General features: G+C 35.2%; 1 protein-coding gene across 1 annotated transcript; it reads left to right on the plus strand.

Annotated features, from left to right (window-relative positions):
• Window positions 1-12669: 12669 nt before the first annotated feature.
• LOC143631278 (sodium transporter HKT1-like) lies at window positions 12670-16998 on the plus strand. Its single transcript, XM_077100089.1, has 3 exons — window positions 12670-13880; window positions 15875-16105; window positions 16792-16998. The coding sequence occupies exons 1-3, from the start codon at window positions 12670-12672 to the stop codon at window positions 16988-16990; spliced, it is 1641 nt and encodes a 546-aa protein (XP_076956204.1). The 3' UTR covers window positions 16991-16998.
• The last annotated feature ends 3892 nt before the right edge of the window (window positions 16999-20890 follow it).

Consider the following 20890-nt stretch of genomic DNA (forward strand, 5'->3'; position numbering starts at 1 on the left):
TATTTGGATTTTCAACTAATTTCCACACCTCCATCTTCTCGAACTGTGCTAACTCTTCTTGCATGGCTTCGACCCACGAGCTATCCTTTAAGGCCATTTGATAATTCTTTGGTTCAATCTGGCTGATGAAGCAGGTGAACAAGCATTCATTTAGGATACCCGTGTTTTTAATGCTTGCGTAAACACATGTGTGTTCATCCAAACTTCTTCTTGTTCGAACACCGTCAGACAGATTACCCAGCACATTCTCCAAAGGGTGATTTTTGTGAATTGCAGTAGTCTGAACCGGACCGACTTCCAGATTGTTTTCTAAACTCGAAGAGAGTTCATCAATGGGTGATTGTTGTTGAGAGTGAAATGGATTGTAGAATTCTTCTTCAGTAGGGGCAGCAGAAGTATCAACGACACTTGACGAAGAAGGTTGACTTTCATCGTATCGCGGACGTTGCACAACATTTTCCTCCTCGTCATACAGAATCTGTGAAGCAATTTTCTCATCAACTTCTGCAAAATCCAAGTAAGGCATATTAAAAGATTTGAAAAGTTTATCATAGTCGAAAGCTTCAGCGGGACCCATGCTAGGCTTTGGTGATTTGTAACTTGTAATGTCCGTGTTACATACCACCTCAACCTTGCTGTTCGATAAATTAAAGACTCCTCTGTTGGGTGTACCAACAACATATCCAACTAAAATACCTTCGTCGGCTTTCTCACCAAATTTTGAGTTTGTCTTTAATATCGTACATGGGGACCCGAAAGGTTCGAGACCATTCAAGTTTGGCTTTCTACCATGTATAAGTTCATAACAAGTTTTATTCAGTCTTTTAACAGTTAAAACACGATTAAGGATATAACAGGCTGTGGCAACAGCTTCAGCCCAGAACACCACGGGAAGTTTAGCATCAGCCAGCATGGTTCTGGCTCCTTCAATTAGCGTTCTATTCTTCCTCTCAGCCACCCCATTTTGTTGCAGAGTATACGGGGCGCTGTACTGATGGTCTATTCCTTTCTGTAAGCAGAACATCTCCATCTGGTAGTTCTTGAACTCTGTACCATTATCACTCCTGATGTACTTAACCTTTCTCCCAACAATATTTTCAACCTTGGTAATCAAGTTAATTACCAACTGAACTGTCTCATCTTTTTCCTTCAAAAAGTATACCCAATAGTATCGTGAGTAATCATCGGTTACAACCAAGCAGTATGACGTTCCTCCTAGACTCTTTACATTCACTGGACCAAAGAGATCCATGTGAAGTAGGTCTAGTGTACTGACGATTGAGTTAACCTTCTTGGAGTGATGAGGTTTCTTGTGTTGCTTTCCCTTCTTGCACGACAAGCATTGATCTTCAAAGTTAAAATTCTTCAAGGGAACACCAAGCACCAGCCCATTCTTGACAATTTAGTTCATTTTGCGAAGATGTATATGTCCCATTCTTCGATGCCATAACTCGGACTCAGACTCAGTTGCCTTTGACAAAAGACATGACTCTTCTGTTGTCATTTCAGTTGACCTCATATCCATTACATACGTGTTCTTTTCTCTTGGAGCTTTCATCACCACCCATGCCTCTGGAATCTTGAAACAAGGATAAAGGACGATTGCTTCGTTTTTAGTAAAATGCACCGTGTATTCTTTGTCACAAATCTGAGATACACTCAACAAGTTATGCTTCAATTCTTCAACAAAATTCACCTTCTCTAACTTCATTTTTCCATTTGTCACAGTTCCAATACCAGTGATTCTACCTCCACTCTCTCCAGCGAAACTAACCCTTCCTCCTTGAACAGATTTCCAGTCACGTAACAAATTCTTGTTACCAGTCATGTGCCGGGAACAGCCACTGTCAACTACCTACAGATTGTTTACAGATCTGTTCGACTGTTCCTGCACAATTAAAGAAAAAGATTAAAATTTGGGGACCCAAGACGTACTGGTCTTGGGTCGGTTAAATCTGTTTACCGGCATCCAGTACTTTGGTTGCCCAAAGTCAGTTTGAGGATGGTTTCTGTAAGTTCTGTAAGGAAACCTTCTCGAGGATTGACTATGAGGCCATCCAAACCTTAGTGAATTAACTGAATTATAATTGTTGGTTTGGTAGTTAACTGGGGAAAAATGAGACCGATTTCTTTGAAATCTTGGATTAGTCCCATGTCTGAAATATGGTGAGTTCGCATTCTTACCAGCATAATAATTACCATTCGTTTTATTCTCAGTTTTTGGAGGCCTCATACCTCTAAATTTTCTCAGGTTTAGAGGGCAATCAGCAATAAGGTGTCCTACTTGATTGCATCTGAAACAACTTCTGTGTTCAACTTTCGTCTCAACAGTTGTTTCAGATGTTGAGGTTGCATTACTACCCGTTTGTCTAACATATGGTGGGACAAACAGATTTAGGGAAGAATTCTTTTCATTTGGCTTATATTCCTCCCCTCGTTTCAGTAACACTACCTCTTCTTTTATCTCACCCGATTCGGATGACTTGTCCGAATTTGATGAGACAGAGCTAGGAACAGATATCTCAACATTAGAAATTGGCTTACCCGTTTCGCTCTTATTAACTTCAGGTTCTTTAGTCAAAATTTTGACTGGAACTGTCTGACTAATCTCAACATCAGCAAATTTCTGATTACTAGGATTATAAGTATAGTTATTGTTATACGGTGGTGGAACTTCAGAAAATCCAATTCCCCCTTTGTTAACTGGGGAACGTTGAACACTTATGATGTGATCAAGCATTGCTGAGGAATTTCTAAATTGTTCAATTTTTCTGTTTAGTTCCACCACTTTTACCTGGTAATCAGCTATCTGTTTATCTCTTTCAGCAATTAGTTTGGTTTTTTCTTCTAACACTTCATAACTAAGATCAATTACTTGTATTTTATCAGCTAGACTGGCTTTAAGACTTCTGATATCCTTTTCACTAGCTTTTATTTTTACCGAGTAACAGTTTTCTCTAGTTTTAGTGTAGTGGTGATCTTCTTTTAACGTTTTTAATTGTGCGTCCAAACTAACAAACTGATCAGTTACTGTTTTCAATTGTTCAGACAGATTTTCACATTGTATACAATGAAGTTCAGAACTTACCTCAGAGAGTTGATCGTTCACTTCTGCCATATATGCTTGATTTTCTCCCTTCTCCCTCTCGCTTCCTCCAGTTTCGATGTTTACCAAATTTGCCTGTTCGAACACTTCTTCAACCTGTATATTCCAGTTGTATCCACCATTCTGTCTAGATACCATAGCCCTATTATCACTACCTCCCCTATTTTGTTGTGCAGGCCTGTTCTGACTTCGTTCGACTCTCTCATTTGTACATTCCTTAGCAAAGTGACCATTCTGTTGACAGTTATAACATCGAACCTTTGACTTATCAAACCCTGGTCTTTCTCCAACGGACTTTCTACCCATTTTCTTCATGAATCTCTTTACTCTTCTTACTATCATAGCCATCTGCCATTGCAGATCCATCTCTTCCAAATCATCAGCATCGATTTGATCATAGTCTTCATCCAAAGTTGCAGGGTCGACTATTTTACCTTTGATATAGTTCTCATAAGATGCAATGAAAGATGCATAGAGAGCAAACTGATGTTCAGCTGATTTAACACTCATGGGCATCTGTGAGTAGTTGTTGGTTGGAACATTTGTCGAGAAATTTCCAGTTATGGCTTGAGGTTTTGAAGAATTACTTCCTCCAGCTACGAAACATACGTCCCCATCCATGTTGAGAATCACATGACCATCTCGAGTTGAGTTTGAGTTTGATTCTCCCTTTGAGTAGTAGGCAGAGGATTCTGATTTTGAACTTGAACTTGGAGTGACTTTCGCACCATACATTCCAGGATCCTGAACCTGATCAGTTGGTGTCTCCTTCCGAACCATGTTAAGTTCAAAATTTCGTAATTTATTGACTGCTGTTTCCAAATCTATGTTGGCAAACTCTTTATCTTCTCTCATCAAAATCGTGTACATTTCCCATTTCGGTGGAAGAGCATCAAGAAGTTTCTCTACTATCTCTTCTTCTTTGTATTCAATGGAGTAATTACTAAGTTCGGTCATCAGGTAATAATATCTTGTGATGATATCGTCAAGTGATTCATTTTTCAAATACTTGAATACAGAGAATTGGGTTTTTAGCAGCTTTGTCTTGGAAGCACGTATCCCCACATTACCTTCATATCTGTTTTCTAGTGCTTCCCATAGCTCTCTAGCAGTTTTGTACTTCTTGAAGGTAAGAAGAATCTCTTGTGGAAGAGCCATTGTTATTGTTGCATGAGATTTACTCTCTGCCTCATACATTTTCTTTTCCTCCTCTTCCATCTTACTGTACTTCTTAATTTGATCACGACCTTCAAACAAGGATGTTGGTGGTATGTATCCGTCTTGAATGCACACCCACATCTTAGCATCTTGATATTTCACATACTGTTCAAACCGATCTTTCCAAGAAACAAAATCGGTACCCTTAAGCATTTTTGGAGCTTTAGTTGCCGAACCGGCTTCTACCTCCATTTTTACCAGTTCCGTAATGTTTATTGAAGTCATCGTTTGAAGAAACACGACTCGAAATACGAAGAAAAAGTATTTAATTTTAAACAGTAATCAGATGGCGAAGTTGTGCTTAACTTCGCTTGAACTTAACTTCGCTTGCTTCCTAACTTCGCTGAACCTTAACTTCGTTTGCTTCCTAACTTCGCTGAACCTTAACTTCGCTTGCTTCCTAACTTTGCTTAACCTTAACTTCGCTTGCTTCCTAACTTCCCTTAACCTTATAAGTTAGCTTAAACCCTACGAACAATGACGGCAACTTCACCTGATGAACACAAGGTTTTTGCAGGTTTTAATTTGACGTATTGCGAGGTATGCGAAGGTGTAATGGGTTATATTTGATAGTGGGAGATGGGTAGGACACAAAAACTAGGTATTTCAACGTAAACTCGTTCCGCGAATAGTCGAACGGAACGATCTTTACACTCGTGTGATAATCCCGAACCACACAATCACTAGCAAAAGCTCTGATACCAATTGTAGGTTCCCAGCCGGATCTACACAGGAGTATCTCGTAACACGAGGGTGCGGAATCCCCACGTAATACGATGCGAGCGTAAGATATATTAAACGTTGAGATGATACACAAACACACGTTACAATACTAATAAACACGTTGTATTGCAACACTTTCACACGTGATATCACCAATCACAAAAACACGTTCTGGAAAACTTAACACAAACAAAGCCGAAGCTGAGGTTATATAAACCTCGACAACTTCGCCTAACATGTTAGGCAAAGTTGTCATAACTTCGCTTGTCCACAAGTTCGCTTACATCAGGCGAACTTGTGTGACACCATATCTAAAACCAAAACAAACAATCTAACACGATTACCGACACATACAAAACGCTAGATACTGAACTACTGACACTATGCACCAACAGACTCCCCCTTGGCAGTAGCTTCATATCTCTATCTTCAATCACGTGTCTTGTAATCCAAAAAATCTCGTGTCACCAGTCTTCAAGCAGGAAGCCCTCTCTGACATAAACAGAAACCACTCTCTGATATTTCTTGGCTTCATCTTTCCATGCAGGAATATAGATGTTGTGGTTGTGGATGATGAGGAGATGTTGGATGATGATGTTGTGGGTGATGACGATGTGTTACCTGTTGAGGAAATTGAAAAGATAGGAGAACAAATTGTGATTGACAGTGAGATAGAAGAAGGAGAGATTATGGATGACAGTGTAGAACATGATATTCCAGAAGTTGATAAGGTAAATGTGAGTCAAGATATGGATGTGTTAGATGAGTCTGAGTGGGAGGAGCAGCCGAGATGGAAAGTAGGCTACGCTCAGTGGTTTGTGAAGACAAAGAAGCCATCGGTTCCTACAATGTTCAAAAAGAGTTACAATATCAAAGGGTATGCTGAGTCAAAGAAGGGTATTATATGCTGGTTGTATGATGAGCAGGTGAGGTTATTTGTGATTAAACGCTTTGATGGAATTCAATACTTTAAGAGGATGTTGAGATCTCTGAATACCTTGCCTGAGTGTGAGGTGAAGGATTTGGCAAAATTGGGGTTGATTAATAGAAGTGATGATAATATGGCCAGAATTATTGGGAAGATTGTGTGGAAAGAAAGTATCAAAGAGAAAAAGTTTGAGTTGTTAAAGTCGCAGAAAGGGAAGCAAGTTGAAGATAAGGAAAGAGGAATGAGAGCTGATGGCAAACCTTGGATGGTAATGAAATATAAGCCGATTCGGTGTTTGAAAGAAGTGCCGATGAAGACAATGCCCAAGGATGTTTTAAAGAATCTAAAGTGGTGGTATGTCGATAGCCAAACAGCTGAAGCGGTTACGGAAGATGAATATGAACAAGAAATTCTGAGAGTGTATGGTCCAATGCACTTGGTAAATTACTTGACGATATCATCACAAGATATTATTACCTGATGACCGAACTTAGTAATTACTCCATTGAATACAAAGAAGAAGATATAGTAGAGAAACTTCTTGATGCTCTTCCACCGAAATGGGAAATGTACACGGTTTTGATGAGAGAAGATAAAGAGTTTGCCAACATAGATTTGGAAACAGCAGTTAATAAATTACGAAATTTTGAACTTAACATGGTTCGGAAGGAGACACCAACTGATCAGGTTCAGGATCCGGGAATGTATGGTGCGAAAGTCACTCCAAGTTCAAGTTCAAAATCAGAATCCTTTGCCTACTACTCAAAGGGAGAATCAAACTCAAACTCAACTCGAGATGGTCATGTGATTCTCAACATGGATGGGGACGTATGTTTCGTAGCTGGAGGAAGTAATTCTTCAAAACCTCAAGCCACAACTGGAAATTTCTCGACAAATGTTCCAACCAACAACTACTCACAGATGCCCATGAGTGTTAAATCAGCTGAACAGCAGTTTGCTCTCTATGCATCCTTCATTGCATCTTATGAGAACTATATCAAAGGTAAAATAGTCGACCCTGCAACTTTGGATGAAGACTATGATCAGATCGATACTGATGATTTGGAAGAGATGGATCTGCAATGGCAGATGGCTATGATAGTAAGAAGAGTAAAGAGATTCATGAAGAAAACGGGTAGAAAGTTCGTTGGAGAAAGACCAGGGTTTGATAAGTCAAAGTTTCGATGTTATAACTGTCAACAGAATGGTCACTTTGCTAAGGAATCATTTTTTAATTACATTTAATCTCAGCCACATATTTCATGTCATTTAATTAAATGTGTGGTCCAAATTTGAGTTCTTAAAGTTCTTACAACTCAACATGGTTCTCAAAATATCCCTCCCCTATATATATATATATTATATATATATATATAACTACAGTATGGTTAATATTGCTCTATCAATGAATTTGTTTACCATTTTTTAACATTTAAATTTTATATATTCACATTTACTTAGAATATTTGATGAAAGATTTGTCATTTAGGGCCTAAAAGTGTGACCACAAGTTATTACTATTTTGTAAATATATCAGAATTTATAGGTTAATTTTATCGGAAGACTTTAGGTTTTATTTAAAACATTAAATTATATTGAAAATTTAATTGGGACTTTAAACACCCGAGCATCGGTTACAAAATACTTGTTTGTATTACAAGGATTTTCATTTATCAATATCGAGTCATTTTGTATCTCAAGCTTTTATCTTCATGATGACTCCAGTCCATGCTATTGCTTACTAATACTTAGTTACCTGCAATGGGTGGAAAAAGTACGTCAGCTATGTGCTGTTGAACACTATGACTCTAAAAATATTTAAAGTACAGTTACAATAAAAAAATATAGTTTTATGTACATGCTCATCAGAAAGTATTTAATTCCTAGGATTTGTACCACTACCCTACACACACAAAAGTGTTCCCCGAGCCACGTAGCCCATACTGGAAACTAATTATGACTGTTAGTCCGCGGTCACGTAGCCTTTAACTGTTTAGGCTAGACAGTTATGTATGGATCCAGACACATATGTAATCGGTCTGAGTTTTGTATTATAATGTTTTAGAGATCACGTAATCTCATGTAAACTTTTGACTGACTCTATAAGATAAACAACTCATTCATCTTATAGAGTATAAATATGTTTTGACTGTTTGTAAATGTTTAATGTATTCACCTGTACCGTCGGTATGCGTTTCAAAATCCTTCTTGTTATATTAACCTACACATAAATAGGTCCTTATAATATTTGGATGGTGTTCCTTGATTAAGCTATTACCCTTGAGCTTAACCTTGATAAAGTTTTCAACTTTATCTTTTGAATACTTGTTTTAATGTGACGTTTGACATAGCATGCTTTGGCTTAATAGGTTCTAACACGTTGATGAGTTTTTCCAGGTAGGTAAATGGGTCCCGCGGTTGATTGGGATTTATACGAATTATTTTCCTTTGGCAAAAAACTCACTACTAGTGATAACCCCCTTACAGTTTTTACATGTCCGTCAAAATATAACTTTGTTAACATTACTTCTTCAAGAAGTAACGTTTTATGAAAACTATTTATGAATGGTTTAAAATCTTTTCAATATTAAAGACCATAGCATCTTCTTAATGTCTAAGCTATCACTTAAATAACTTAAACATAGTCCTTACCTTAAAGTGAGCACTCGGAATGATAATAATAATAATAAGAAAAAGAGCGATAAATCGTTGGTAGGGCTTCGGGATTTCGTTTATTGAACGTTCTTCGAGAAAACGAGTCGGCGGTTGGCAGGGTAAGTTGGGCACGAGTTTCTAGGTTTAATGTGTGTAAATTAAGGTGTTTTGGGGATGAGTAAGCTTAATCCCGTAGCTACCCAATTTATAGAAGAAATCTGACACCTTCGCACGGCGCTAACATTTTCTGATGTGATCTTTGTAACCACCCGGGTTTCCATATAACGTATTAAACACCTAGACCAGACCAGTTTTTATGTTCAGGAAATCTATTAATAAAATATTGAGTTTCATTAACTATTATAATATTATGAGTTAATTATTTATTTATTAGATAAAACATCTTTCAACATTATACAATTTCATCCCTTGACAAACCTTTAACCCTTTATTGTTTCCACCTTCAAATTACAAGGACCATATCACAATTTCTGTTATTATCATATCTTTACCCATCTAACCCAGAAACCCGTTAACCCGTAACCCATACCCGTTTTACAAACCCATATATACAATTCGTGTCTTGGACCACAATTATCGGCATAATCATGGAAGTTGTTCAATGCACATTATTATACTTGCCTTAAACGTTATTACCGACATAGTTAATTAGTAAATTGATATCAATTGATACGTATTGCTAAGTTTAAACGAACCGTCTATATACGTTAATCAATCTATAGCATAACGATAATGATAATTCAATTAATCATGTCAACACCATCTCTATGCTATCGTCGTTAAAACCCATTTGACGAATAGGAGTATTAAAGTCTGTGTATCACGTTCTGGATCACATCCAAGCCGTCTGCAATACGAGCAATCAACCATCGTTCATTCAGTGTTAAGGTAATCAACTATATGCTTAAGGTTCGTCGTTGATTTCTCATCAATAACCCTATGGTTATTTGATCAACCATAATCGGAATCAACCGATTGTTAATTCTAGGGCTTTGTTCATACTAGGGTTGTGTTGTTGTCTGTTTAATTAGAACCAGTTTCATAAGTTAAACAACCAACACACCAGCGCCTATGGCTGGTGTGGGTTTTGTTAAGTCGTCACCTTGGTTGGGGGCGCGGGTTCGAGCCACCCCTAGCCCGTATTTTTTAGAATATTTTTGTTTTAGCATTTTAATCATTTTATTAACTCTTTTAATTATTTAAATTATATTATTAAGCATTATAAAGATACTAATTAATACGTATTTTATTTAAAACCGACATATTAACCGATCACCTTCTGAATCTTTGTTAAAACCAGATATGTATATATATATATATATATGTATGTATGAATAGATATATTTATGATTATTAAAAGGCTTGATTAAGGTTGTAATATTCAAAACGGGTTTTGATTTAATATATATATATACACACACGTATATATGAAATATATCACGATAATTCGCGAATTTAAAAGTAAAGTTTAAACATTTATAAAAGATCATAGTTTATATATATATTACTATTTATTATCTATTATGTATTATCTTTAAAATTTATTTAAAAAGAGACGTTGATTAACAATAAAGATATATATAATTATATTAAATGCATTCTATTAATCTAAAAGAAAACAAATCTCTTTAAATAAACTATCCAAATTTTATAAATATTTATTTAAGTATTTTTTACGTATTTTGTATCAATAAATCATTTTATTTACGATAAAACTTTGATTTTAAAATTAAGAATAAATCTAAGTAATATTTAACTTTCATCACTCGATCATCGAATCCCGAAACTCTATCTATTTTTAGTTTCGTTGTTGAATTTCTTATTTACATCCGTTTCCATAATTACTCGTTCATAGGACATCTAGTCAGTATTCCTTGAAGAGTTTGATCTATCATCCACATTCGTATTATATTGTTTTCCTCGTTTGCTCATCTGTTAAGGTGAGTATCACATTCCCCTCTTTTTACTCGTTTTCATACTGTTTTGGGGACATATGCGTAAAACTTATATTTCTCATATATACTTATACTCAAAACTGCAACTATTGTCTTATGTGTTAACAACTTCTACCTTACTTGTTTATGTGCTTACATGCTTTACGTGAATCGCATTCGGAGAGGTCCAACATAATCTCAGAATAGTATGATCATTTACAGCCTTTGTGCTTCTCGACATCTCAGTTATACTTGCTCATTTGGTTAATTTGTTATTCTCATATGACTTATTGCAGCTACGTATTTTGTTATATATACTATATGTACAACTAAACTGGTGTGTTGCTCACTCAACATGTGTTGTTGACAAAATTCTATTTTAAACGCATATGCAGGTCATCGTAGAAATCTAATGCAGGTTGGTGAAGACTTAGTGAAGAATTTAAGTTAGAAATGATACGATCAAGAATTTAATTTGTAATTGTTGTGTTTAATTAAGTTGTATTTTTTGTACTTGAATTATTTGAAATTATTAAATAGATATTGAAACTTATATTGTGCATAATAGTAACCTTGGGAGTTGTGACAATCAGTTTGCGCCCCGGCATTTCCGCAGTAGGTTGGGTTGTGACAATCTTCGCGCCACACTAAAATCAATTATGCCACGTGTTGACATGTGGCTTGTATCATTGTGCCACATGTTGACACGTGGTTGGACACGTGTCTTCGATTATTTAGCAAGGTTTTGCGTAGGGCTAAGATGTCCTTTTGTCCGTTAGCGTAGCTCTAAGATCTCTTTAAGTCGGTTACTATTTGGAGATCTTAGTGTCGCGCTAACATCATACAGTTAAGATCTTAGCGTAGCTCTAACATCTCCAAGCTTAGATCTTAGCGTCGCGCTAACATCTTCAAGATGAGATCTTAGCGCCGCGCTAAGATCTTGAATATCAGAATTTTCATTTTTACTCCTTGTACTTTATTGGTTTGGCATAATTGATTAATTCTATGATGGAATTTTACGTAGTATTACAAGATTAATAGAAGACCATTTGTGGATAATGAACTATTTTTTAAGTGTGTCAATAATCCCTAGCCTAAATAGTTAATGTGAAGTATTAAAACAACAATTTGAAAAGGGGAGCTCGTGGCCGGGTTCAAGTCCACATCTGATAGAAAACTATGGGGTTTCATATTGAGTGAGAGGGTTTTCTACTTATCATGGGTTTTCTTTCGAGGGTGAAATAGATATAATTGGGGTGGTCAGTGGCTTGTGATCAATATGGCCGTTAAAAAAAACCTCATTTTCGGGAATGCTAAACCACTCTTAATTAACAAAAAAACAAACTTATTACTTATTGACGTTGGTTCGCCTTTAACAAATTAAGTTTTTTTCTTTAAAATGACGACTTTCTTGTGTATGACGCTACCGTATTTTTCAATTTGAAGAGTCCCGTTACTCCACTCTGGCTAGACTATCTTGTCTTAACCGGGCCCACGTTGGTTTCAAAAGTTTGGCTTGGATGTTCCCCCGGGAAACCATACCGTCGGCTGCCACTAGTCGTTGTGTCACTACAAGAACATAACTCTCTGGTGTAATACACGGTTGGACTAAAACCCGGGTGAGCTCGGGATTCGAACTGACAACCTCGCAAGGACTAGCTCAAATCCTTTATTACTAATATTCACCCAAAGTACCACAAATAGAAATCGAACTTGGGTCTCCATTGAATTGAAGAATCCAATTAAGCTTTCTACCATTAGACAACAAGTATAGGACCTTTAACAAATTAACTCATGGACATTTTTAATTAAACCAATAAAAATATGGATTTAATATCTATATAATAAATGACTTATACATACATTCAATTTAACGGTATATTTGATTAATCAGTTGCTTCTATGCCAACTAAGTCATGTTTACAGAATATTCGTTATATGTTAGAAAAAGCATATAAAACACAAGAATACCCGTTATGAATATATACCTTCCCTATATATACCTCCAAATTACTCAACATTAGCACTCAATCTTCTTCATTGCAGTATAACTAAGGCTTCTTAATTATCTTGCAACCTCCAAAATGGTGGTCTTTTCCTACATAGGAAAGAAACTAGAACAGCTTTGTAGTGGTTCATGTTTCGTGTTATCAAGTTGTTTTCGATTCGTGTGGTTCCTAGTCTTTTGTTTCTACCGTTATCTTGCTCGTCGCATGAACCAATTTTTTATCGAACTGTTCTATTTTCTCATTGTTTCTTGTATAGGGTTTCTTATACTCAATGCAACCGATCCAAGAACCACCACATTTACCCCTAGAAAACTAGATCTATTCTTCACCTCCGTTTCCGCAACTACCGTTTCTAGCATGTCTGTTGTCGAGATGGAGGTTTTCTCTAACACCCAACTCATCATCATGACAATATTAATGTTCATTGGTGGTGAGGTTTTTACTTCTATGGCTGGACTCCTTGTGCGCAGTTTTTCGCGTCGTGGTTCTATAAAAGAGGACTGTAGGGTGAACGATTCGATGAGTGATCTTGGTATCCCACCAAACTTTCATGACCATCTAGAGCTAGGCACCATAGCAAACCCTCAATTCGAAAGCTCTAAATCAGATATTTTCGAATTAGGTTATGATTCTGAACCGGTGTCCGATATGGAGGATTTAAAATTTAAATCCATAAAATTTCTATGTCTTCTAGTGTTAAGTTACTTATTATTTATCCAAACTTTAGGGGTTTTTTCAGTTTATGTGTACCTCAATATCATTTCAAGTGCCAAAAGTGTACTCAAACAAAAGGGTCTAAACATATTCACTTTCTCCCTATTCACTGTAGTTTCCACCTTTGCTAGTTGTGGTTTTGTTCCCACCAATGAAAACATGATGGTGTTCAGCAAGAATTCTGGCTTATTATTACTTTTAATCCCTCAAGTTCTTCTAGGTAACACTTTGTTCCCTTCAGTTTTGAGATTTGCCGTTTGGAGCATTGGGAAGTTCAAAAAGAAAGATGAAACTAGTTACCTCTTGAAAAATGCTAAAGAAATTCGGTTCCATCATTTTCTTTCTCACTTGCACTCCTCATTTCTTGTGGTTACGGTGTTTGGGTTTATCATCATACAATTTATATTGTTTTCTGCGATGGAATGGCGCTCTGATGGTTTGGCGGGCATGAACAATTATCAAAAGTTTGTCGGGGTTATGTTTCAGACCATCAACACTAGACATACGGGTGAAACCATCGTCGACCTATCCACTATCGCCGCAGCCTCATTGGTGTTGATCGTGATCATGATGTTAGTTTCTTTACTCTATTATCTATTTAGATGAAACTTATCTAATTTAACAAAATATATTAATTAAAACAAATTAAAAAATGTTAACATTTGCATTCGATCATGAAGGTTTCACATGGCTTGTTATAAAAATACTATTTGTTAAATTATAATAGACGTGAAAGTAAGTCTAGACTACAAGTCAATGTTGGCTGCCTACATCTTACCCTCCTCAGACCCTATCATAGCTTTGCTATTGTTGGGATATACTGAGTACAATGATGATGATGATGATTTTTTTTCTGTTGAGAATGCATGAAACGGTTTCCTAGGACATGCCGTAGGTTAAGTACTTATGATAATCTTATGAAAATTTAGTTGAAATATACAGGTCGGTGTTATATCATTAAAGAAATGTATAGAAGTCAGTTTGAAAAAAAAAAATATTGATTCATTTAAAATAGGTGTTTTCAGAATGGCGTAATCATGGTCTAGAGTTATTTGTAAGAGTATTCTACTCTACCTTTTAAAAGATTTATTAGTTACTTTCCAATATTTTTATTCAAATCAGTATAATTTATACTAGATGTTTTTGATTTTTGAACGAGTTTCGTTTTTAAACCCAAGACCTCCCAGATGGGGCGTAAGCTTTGTGTTTTGGAAGTGGTGGGCGCTTCTTTCACAGAAGTGGTATTGAAGGTTTGTGATTGGTGGGTAATGAATGGTGGATAAGTTTTTATGTTTTTTCTTAATATAATAATAGTGTAGTGATTGGTTGAGGGGTTATCTACTACACACATTTTATGTATAGCTAGGATAAAGCTCGTGTGATACACAGGTGGTTAAAAACAACTAAAAAGGTTAAATTTAATGATATACATGATAATATACGTTATGAATTCATAAGATATAGATCATGATAAACAAAATTTTACAATTCATAAGTCTCTAAAACCTCTTTAATTTAATATTGGATATTGACTTAAATGTTTAATGATTTGCTAGTATTAATTATAAGTGAATTAACAATATATCATTTATAAGTCAAGAAATTCAACACAATTACTACTTAAGTGGAGTCGATAAGCATATTTAGTCTGAAACATGATCATGTCTTGGGTTTGAAACTTGTATTATACAATAATTTTTTTTCTTCTAAACTTTACAAAGCTTTACTGCCATATGAAGATGGATGCATTTAAGGAGAAATCGGGTCATTGTTCTAGCATATAAATTGGGTCATGGGTTATAACTAAACGGGTCTGTGTCTCATATTTTGCTCTGAAGAAGAGACGATAAAACAGAAAACTGCTCACATGGAATCTACATCACATCTTATGTGGAAGCCATAGAATAATGTCATGTGAAAAAATCAACTTACTTTAATAGTATAGATAGATATCTCTATAATAACGTGGCGTCACATAACTCACAACGTCCTTATCTATAGAAACATTATTCACTACACACGCTCTAAATAGCCACCAACCCTATCAATATTAAGTTCTATTAAATAACCTGGTTATGTCTTGAGTACTCTTGACTCCTACGTTCACAAAAATTATACTATAGTTCAACATATCTAACTTCACTTTATAAATTTATATCAAGTGAGATTAAAATGAATTTAAGAGATTAATATCATTTCTCAAAAACTTGAAATTGATTTTAACCAAAAAAATAAAAATTTATTGTTATATATTCACTAACAAAACAATACTTTCTTTTTTATGTTATTTTTGAAATATATTCTTTGTATTCTTTTATAAGGAAAAGAACATTTTTATTGTCAACCTGTTCAATCCAGTATTTAAATATTATGATGCTACAAATTGCAATTATTTCTTATAAAAGTCTCTACGGTCTTTGATTCGATAAAGTCACTTGCATGTGTTCAATGGATTAAACTTATATAGCTAAACAAATAAAAAGGAAAAACCACAAGTTTATAACTAAATAATTATTATCATTGTGTATAAGGCCTAACCAATGACTATGAAATGATATCGAGACAGGTATCTTCCACCGTATACCTCCTTTTTGCCTTTATCGGCAAACAAAAGTGGCAAGAGAAATAGTGACCAAAGGAAGAAGAAAAACAAAAGAGTTATTTTGGAGAATATTGTATTCTCACAACTATCATATCTCGTAATCTTCATCATCCTCATTTGCATAACAGAGAGGAGAAATATTAAAGACGATCCCCTTAATTTCAGTGTCCTGAATATCGTGATTGAAGTCATAAGGTAACCCAACATATATTCCTTTTATATGTAGGGTATATATGTATCGTATATCTATTGGACATACATACTTCACCATAAAATGCAAGGATTCATGCATGTTTTATTTATTTATTGTATTTTATTATTTTATGATGCATGCTTATTTTAAGATGCTAGGCACGCAAGTATGTGTAACAGTACATAATTGCACATTGAAAGGATTGGCTATATATTGTTCAATCCATTGGCACCTCTAGCTAGTTGACAGTTGACAAATTAAATACTTTATAACTAATGGATAGCGATATGAATAAATAAATAAATTCGCTTTTTTACTTAAGTAATCAGATAGCAAATGTATTTAGACTTTTACTACATTTTATATGACACTAATCTATTAAGTATGATAAATTAAGAACGAAATAATGAAAATACGCAAATATATTTACACTTTCACAGCCTAAACTGTACCATGAGAAAAACAACTTTAAAAGTTAACATTTTTTTTTTGAACGGCTTTTCTATTAACAAAACTAGCAAAAGCTAGGAAATAAACAAAATATTTATTAACAAGTTAACGTCTTTTAAATCAATAACTTATGTTATTTATTAACTACATAAAAAAAGGAACTTGATTCAAGATCATCTCTCTCGTGCAAATCACCTAAACCATCAACTTACAGTTTGTGAATCTAAACTAATTGCAGTGCTTATGGAAACGTCGGGTTCACCACCGGCTACAGTTGCGGTCGTCAGCTGAAACCAGATGGCATTTGTGAAAACAAATGGTTTGGTTTTGCCGGAAAATGGAGCGACTCAGGAAAACTAATTTTAATCCTGGTGATGTTTTTTGGTAGGCTAAAGAAATTTAACATGAATGAAGGCAAAGCATGGAAGCTCTTGTAAATATGCAGTTTTTTTCATGCCCTCCGAAGATGCATAATATTTCCTTGCTTCAAGCATCTATCTACACCAAGAAAAGAAATTTGCTTGATGGTTAATATACAATGTGTAAATCAGCCTTACATTTGTGCTTATATGTTTATCTTTTGTTCACGTATTTATCTATATATGATATGTCCTAAGTTCTTAATACATGCATTATTAAGTTGTAAACTATATATTTGGGTTTAACATATGAATGTTAATTTTGTCTATAAGCTATATATATTTTTTGATATTACTAAAATCATCCACAGACACTCTTAGCAAGCTGTTAGAGCCGATTGGTGAGAATTAGAAGAAGTTAGAGCAAGAAGGCATTTGATGACGCCAAGGCCATTTAATCCAACCTCTGGTATGCAGAGTATTACAGGTGATGAACCGGACAAACAAAGAAAATGAACGAACGATGGAATTTGGCTTAACTCCCAAACTTTATTATCAAGAGAATCTGACTCAAAAAACTTGATACAATGTCCCTACCCTTTAAACACGGCATATATAAACTAACCTAAACGCGTTAGAATATATTTAGGACAGAATAAAAATAACACGATAATTATCTCCATCTAAACCTTAAATAGATTTTTCATATAATAATTATCCATAAATAAAACCCGGTTACTTGAACACCAAGTTAACCGTTTCTTCTTTCCCAAGCCGCTCCACGCAATTGCCATAAGACGACTCGGGATTCTTCAACACAACCGAGGTCGGTCGTATTACTTTTATATTGCTAATTTTGACACAAATAACCATAACATATGGAATAAGCAACTAATAGACTGTAGTGTCTTCTTGATGAGAACTTCACAACGAGTTATGAAGTTGGCTGGAAAGAACAAAAGTGAATGAGATGCATATGCTCAAAATGATGTGCCTGACATGAAAGTGTGATGAGAAATTGGATAGGAACTTCTCCAACAAAGAAGGGTTAATAAATTTGTTTTAAACAACTTAACTTCAAATAAACATCCCCTTAGTAAGAAGATAAAGATAAAGGAGAAAACACCAAAAATTACATGATTCACATCGGGTTTTTTTAACAAATCAACAAAACCAGTTCTAGCCTTAAAATATCTGCTAGAAAACCATAAAAAACGAGTAGTTAACTATATCAACAAACATACAATCAAACTTTTTCGAACCCATTCTAAAAAGCCTTCGTTTTTTATCTCCAAAGAACCCATCAAATAGTCATAATGCGCCTGTTCTAACTTAATAAAAACTACTTGTAACTAGCAAGCAAAACAAGAAAACAAAACAAATCCTCCAAATACAACGAAGTTAATTAGGAAATACACCTCAACCCAATTAGCCATGACCCTCCAGACCCTAAGCATAAGTAGGGGTGTTCAAAAGTATCCGAATTATTTGAAATTTCAGATATCCGAAAATTCGGATTCAGATTCGGATAGCATTTTTGGAATTTTCGGATAGTTCGGATATCCAAACTATCCGAAAAATTAAATTTAATATTTTTTGATTGAAATATATAAACTAATAATGGATCTTCTTAAACCACACAACCACTCAATTTCAAATCCCTCAAACTCAATACTCGATTCCAGCCCACCTTCTACGCAGCCACCTTTCTCATCTTTTCTCTCACCTCCTCTGGTCAGTGGCCTCTGACCACCTCCATCCTCCGGTCACCACTTCGTACAGGTCAGTAACCGCTCACCACCACTCCAGCCCAACCCTCGTCACTCGAGCCATCCGTTCTCCATCCACCGCTGGTCCGCCACCACCACTCCAGCCCAGATCTCGTCACTTGGGTTGTTTTTTTTTTGAAAGAATTAATGGGTTGTGTTGGTTTTGAACAATCCATATTTGCTTGCTTGTTTGTATTTTGAACAATTTGTCTTTAGTTTGTTGGATTGGAAAACTTGGATGGTTGGTTGGATTTATAAGATGTAGTTTAATTTTAAAATAGGTTTTTTTTATTCAGATTTTCGGATATCCGACTTACTATCCGATCGGATATCCGAAGTTTCGGATATCCGAAATTTCAGATATCCGAACTTCGAATATTCGAAATTTCGGATTCGAATAGTAAAATTCAATATCCGAAAGTACCGGATATCTGAAGTTCGGATATCCGAACGGCTTTGAACACCCCTACACATAAGCACACACTCTGCAAATAAATGACCAGTCATGTCAATCCCCTTAGAACAAATTGAACACCTAATCAATGGAACATCCATTCTCCGATTACTTAGGTGATGTTTGTTTTTTCTAAAAGAGTTTCCTGGCCTCTTCTATCTGCTCCACGCAGACCACGCGCAGACATTGCCCTCTGCAGACTGTTTATTTTTCCGAATACGTTTCATTAAAAAACGTCTGCGCGCCTACTTCCTGGTGTAGACATGGTCCGACCACTTCTAGCATCTTCTAACACATATTTTTCATCAGACTCTCATCTTCTCAAACCTTAATCTCATCCTCTCCTTTCCTCTATCACCTCCACTTCCCAGCCACCTCCCTTCCACCTCCGCGCGCCGTCTCCTCCACCCACCATGACTTATTTGCTGTAAAGATCAATCTTAAAATAAACCAAGACCCTAGTTGAGATATAGATGCAAGATCGAGCAGGTGTGCAATTGTGTACATAAAGACAATTTTTGATAACCCATAATAAATTGGTTTAAATGCCTAAGAAAAAAGGTAAATACCAATCGAGATCCATAGCCCTTAAAGTCTTGTACCTTTTTCTCTTTGGAATTTTTTTGCAGGACATTTTACGGTTTTTGCTTACATCATGTTTAAGTGATTGTCGAGGTTTAGATAATCTTGAAGAGAGAGTATTGGTTAACAATTTTGGTTTGTGGTGAGAGATTCCTTTCCTAATATGCAGGTGGCGATTTACTTAATTGCCCTTTTCTAATAATAAGATAAAAAAAATTATATGATTGGTTAATATTGATTTTCATAGTTTTTTAAAATAGTGAGTGCTTTTCATTTGAATCCTAATATATATATACCAGTTTGATTCTCCCGTGTTACGGGGGGTTTATTCAAGTTTTTGTTTTTAATTGTTCCGCTATTTTATGATGATATTATTTTATTATTTAACATAATTTTGTTTTAATTTAATACATATATATTAGTTTGTTATTATATGTTTTAGCGTTTGGGTTTTTCAATTGAGATGTGTAGGTTTTTGTATTTTTTAACGAATAAACATAAACTAACACGAGCATCTTGATTTTTTTAAATGAGCAAATATGAACTCAAATATTTTTCTAATGAAAAAGGGGGCATTGATGTAGTTGGCGATGGTGGGTAGTATCGAAAGTTAATCAGCGATGAAGATGATAACCAGCAACATAGAACATGTAAAGGAGAAATCAAAATTAGGGTTTAATGATGAAAGTGTTTACCAATAAATGAGATCTTATAACTCATTTGAGGGCTATTAAGGTTTGGTAAGATCCATACCCCGTGAAAATTATTCTTTGATTATTAAGGTGTTATTTCACAAATAAATGAGATGTTATAACTCGTTTAAGGGTTATCCGGGTTTGGTGAGACCCATGACCCTCAAAAATTATTGTTTGATTATGAAAGAGTTTCACAAATAAATGAGATGTTATAACCCATTTAAAAACTATCCGGGTTCGGTGAGACTCATACCCGCAAATATGAGTCAAATGCATGAGAAGCCTCCATTTAGAAATCAAGTAATCTGGTGGCTCTACAGAATTTGGGAAACAACCTGAGAGTGACACGTAGGATTTCATGGTAGACAATTATATAGATAGTTAGATATATATATATATATATATATATATATATATATATATATATGATGATGAGATCTAAATAATGAAATTAAGTTGTTTGTAGAAACTGATTTGA

The sequence above is a fragment of the Bidens hawaiensis genome, unplaced genomic scaffold, assembly GCF_021521415.1.
Source record: "Bidens hawaiensis isolate Kalapana, Puna unplaced genomic scaffold, B.hawaiensis_p1.1 tig00006055_1, whole genome shotgun sequence".
Taxonomy (NCBI): domain Eukaryota; kingdom Viridiplantae; phylum Streptophyta; class Magnoliopsida; order Asterales; family Asteraceae; genus Bidens; species Bidens hawaiensis.

Excerpts from the sequence above, each read along its gene's own strand:
- LOC143631278 (XM_077100089.1), top strand. The coding sequence starts at position 12,670 with ATGGTGGTCTTTTCCTACATAGGAAAGAAACTAGAACAGCTTTGTAGT. Across the intron at positions 13,881-15,874 it reads GTGTTGATCGTGATCATGAT|GTATCTTCCACCGTATACCT; the intron begins GTTAGTTTCTTT and ends ATATCGAGACAG. Across the intron at positions 16,106-16,791 it reads ATCGTGATTGAAGTCATAAG|TGCTTATGGAAACGTCGGGT; the intron begins GTAACCCAACAT and ends AACTAATTGCAG.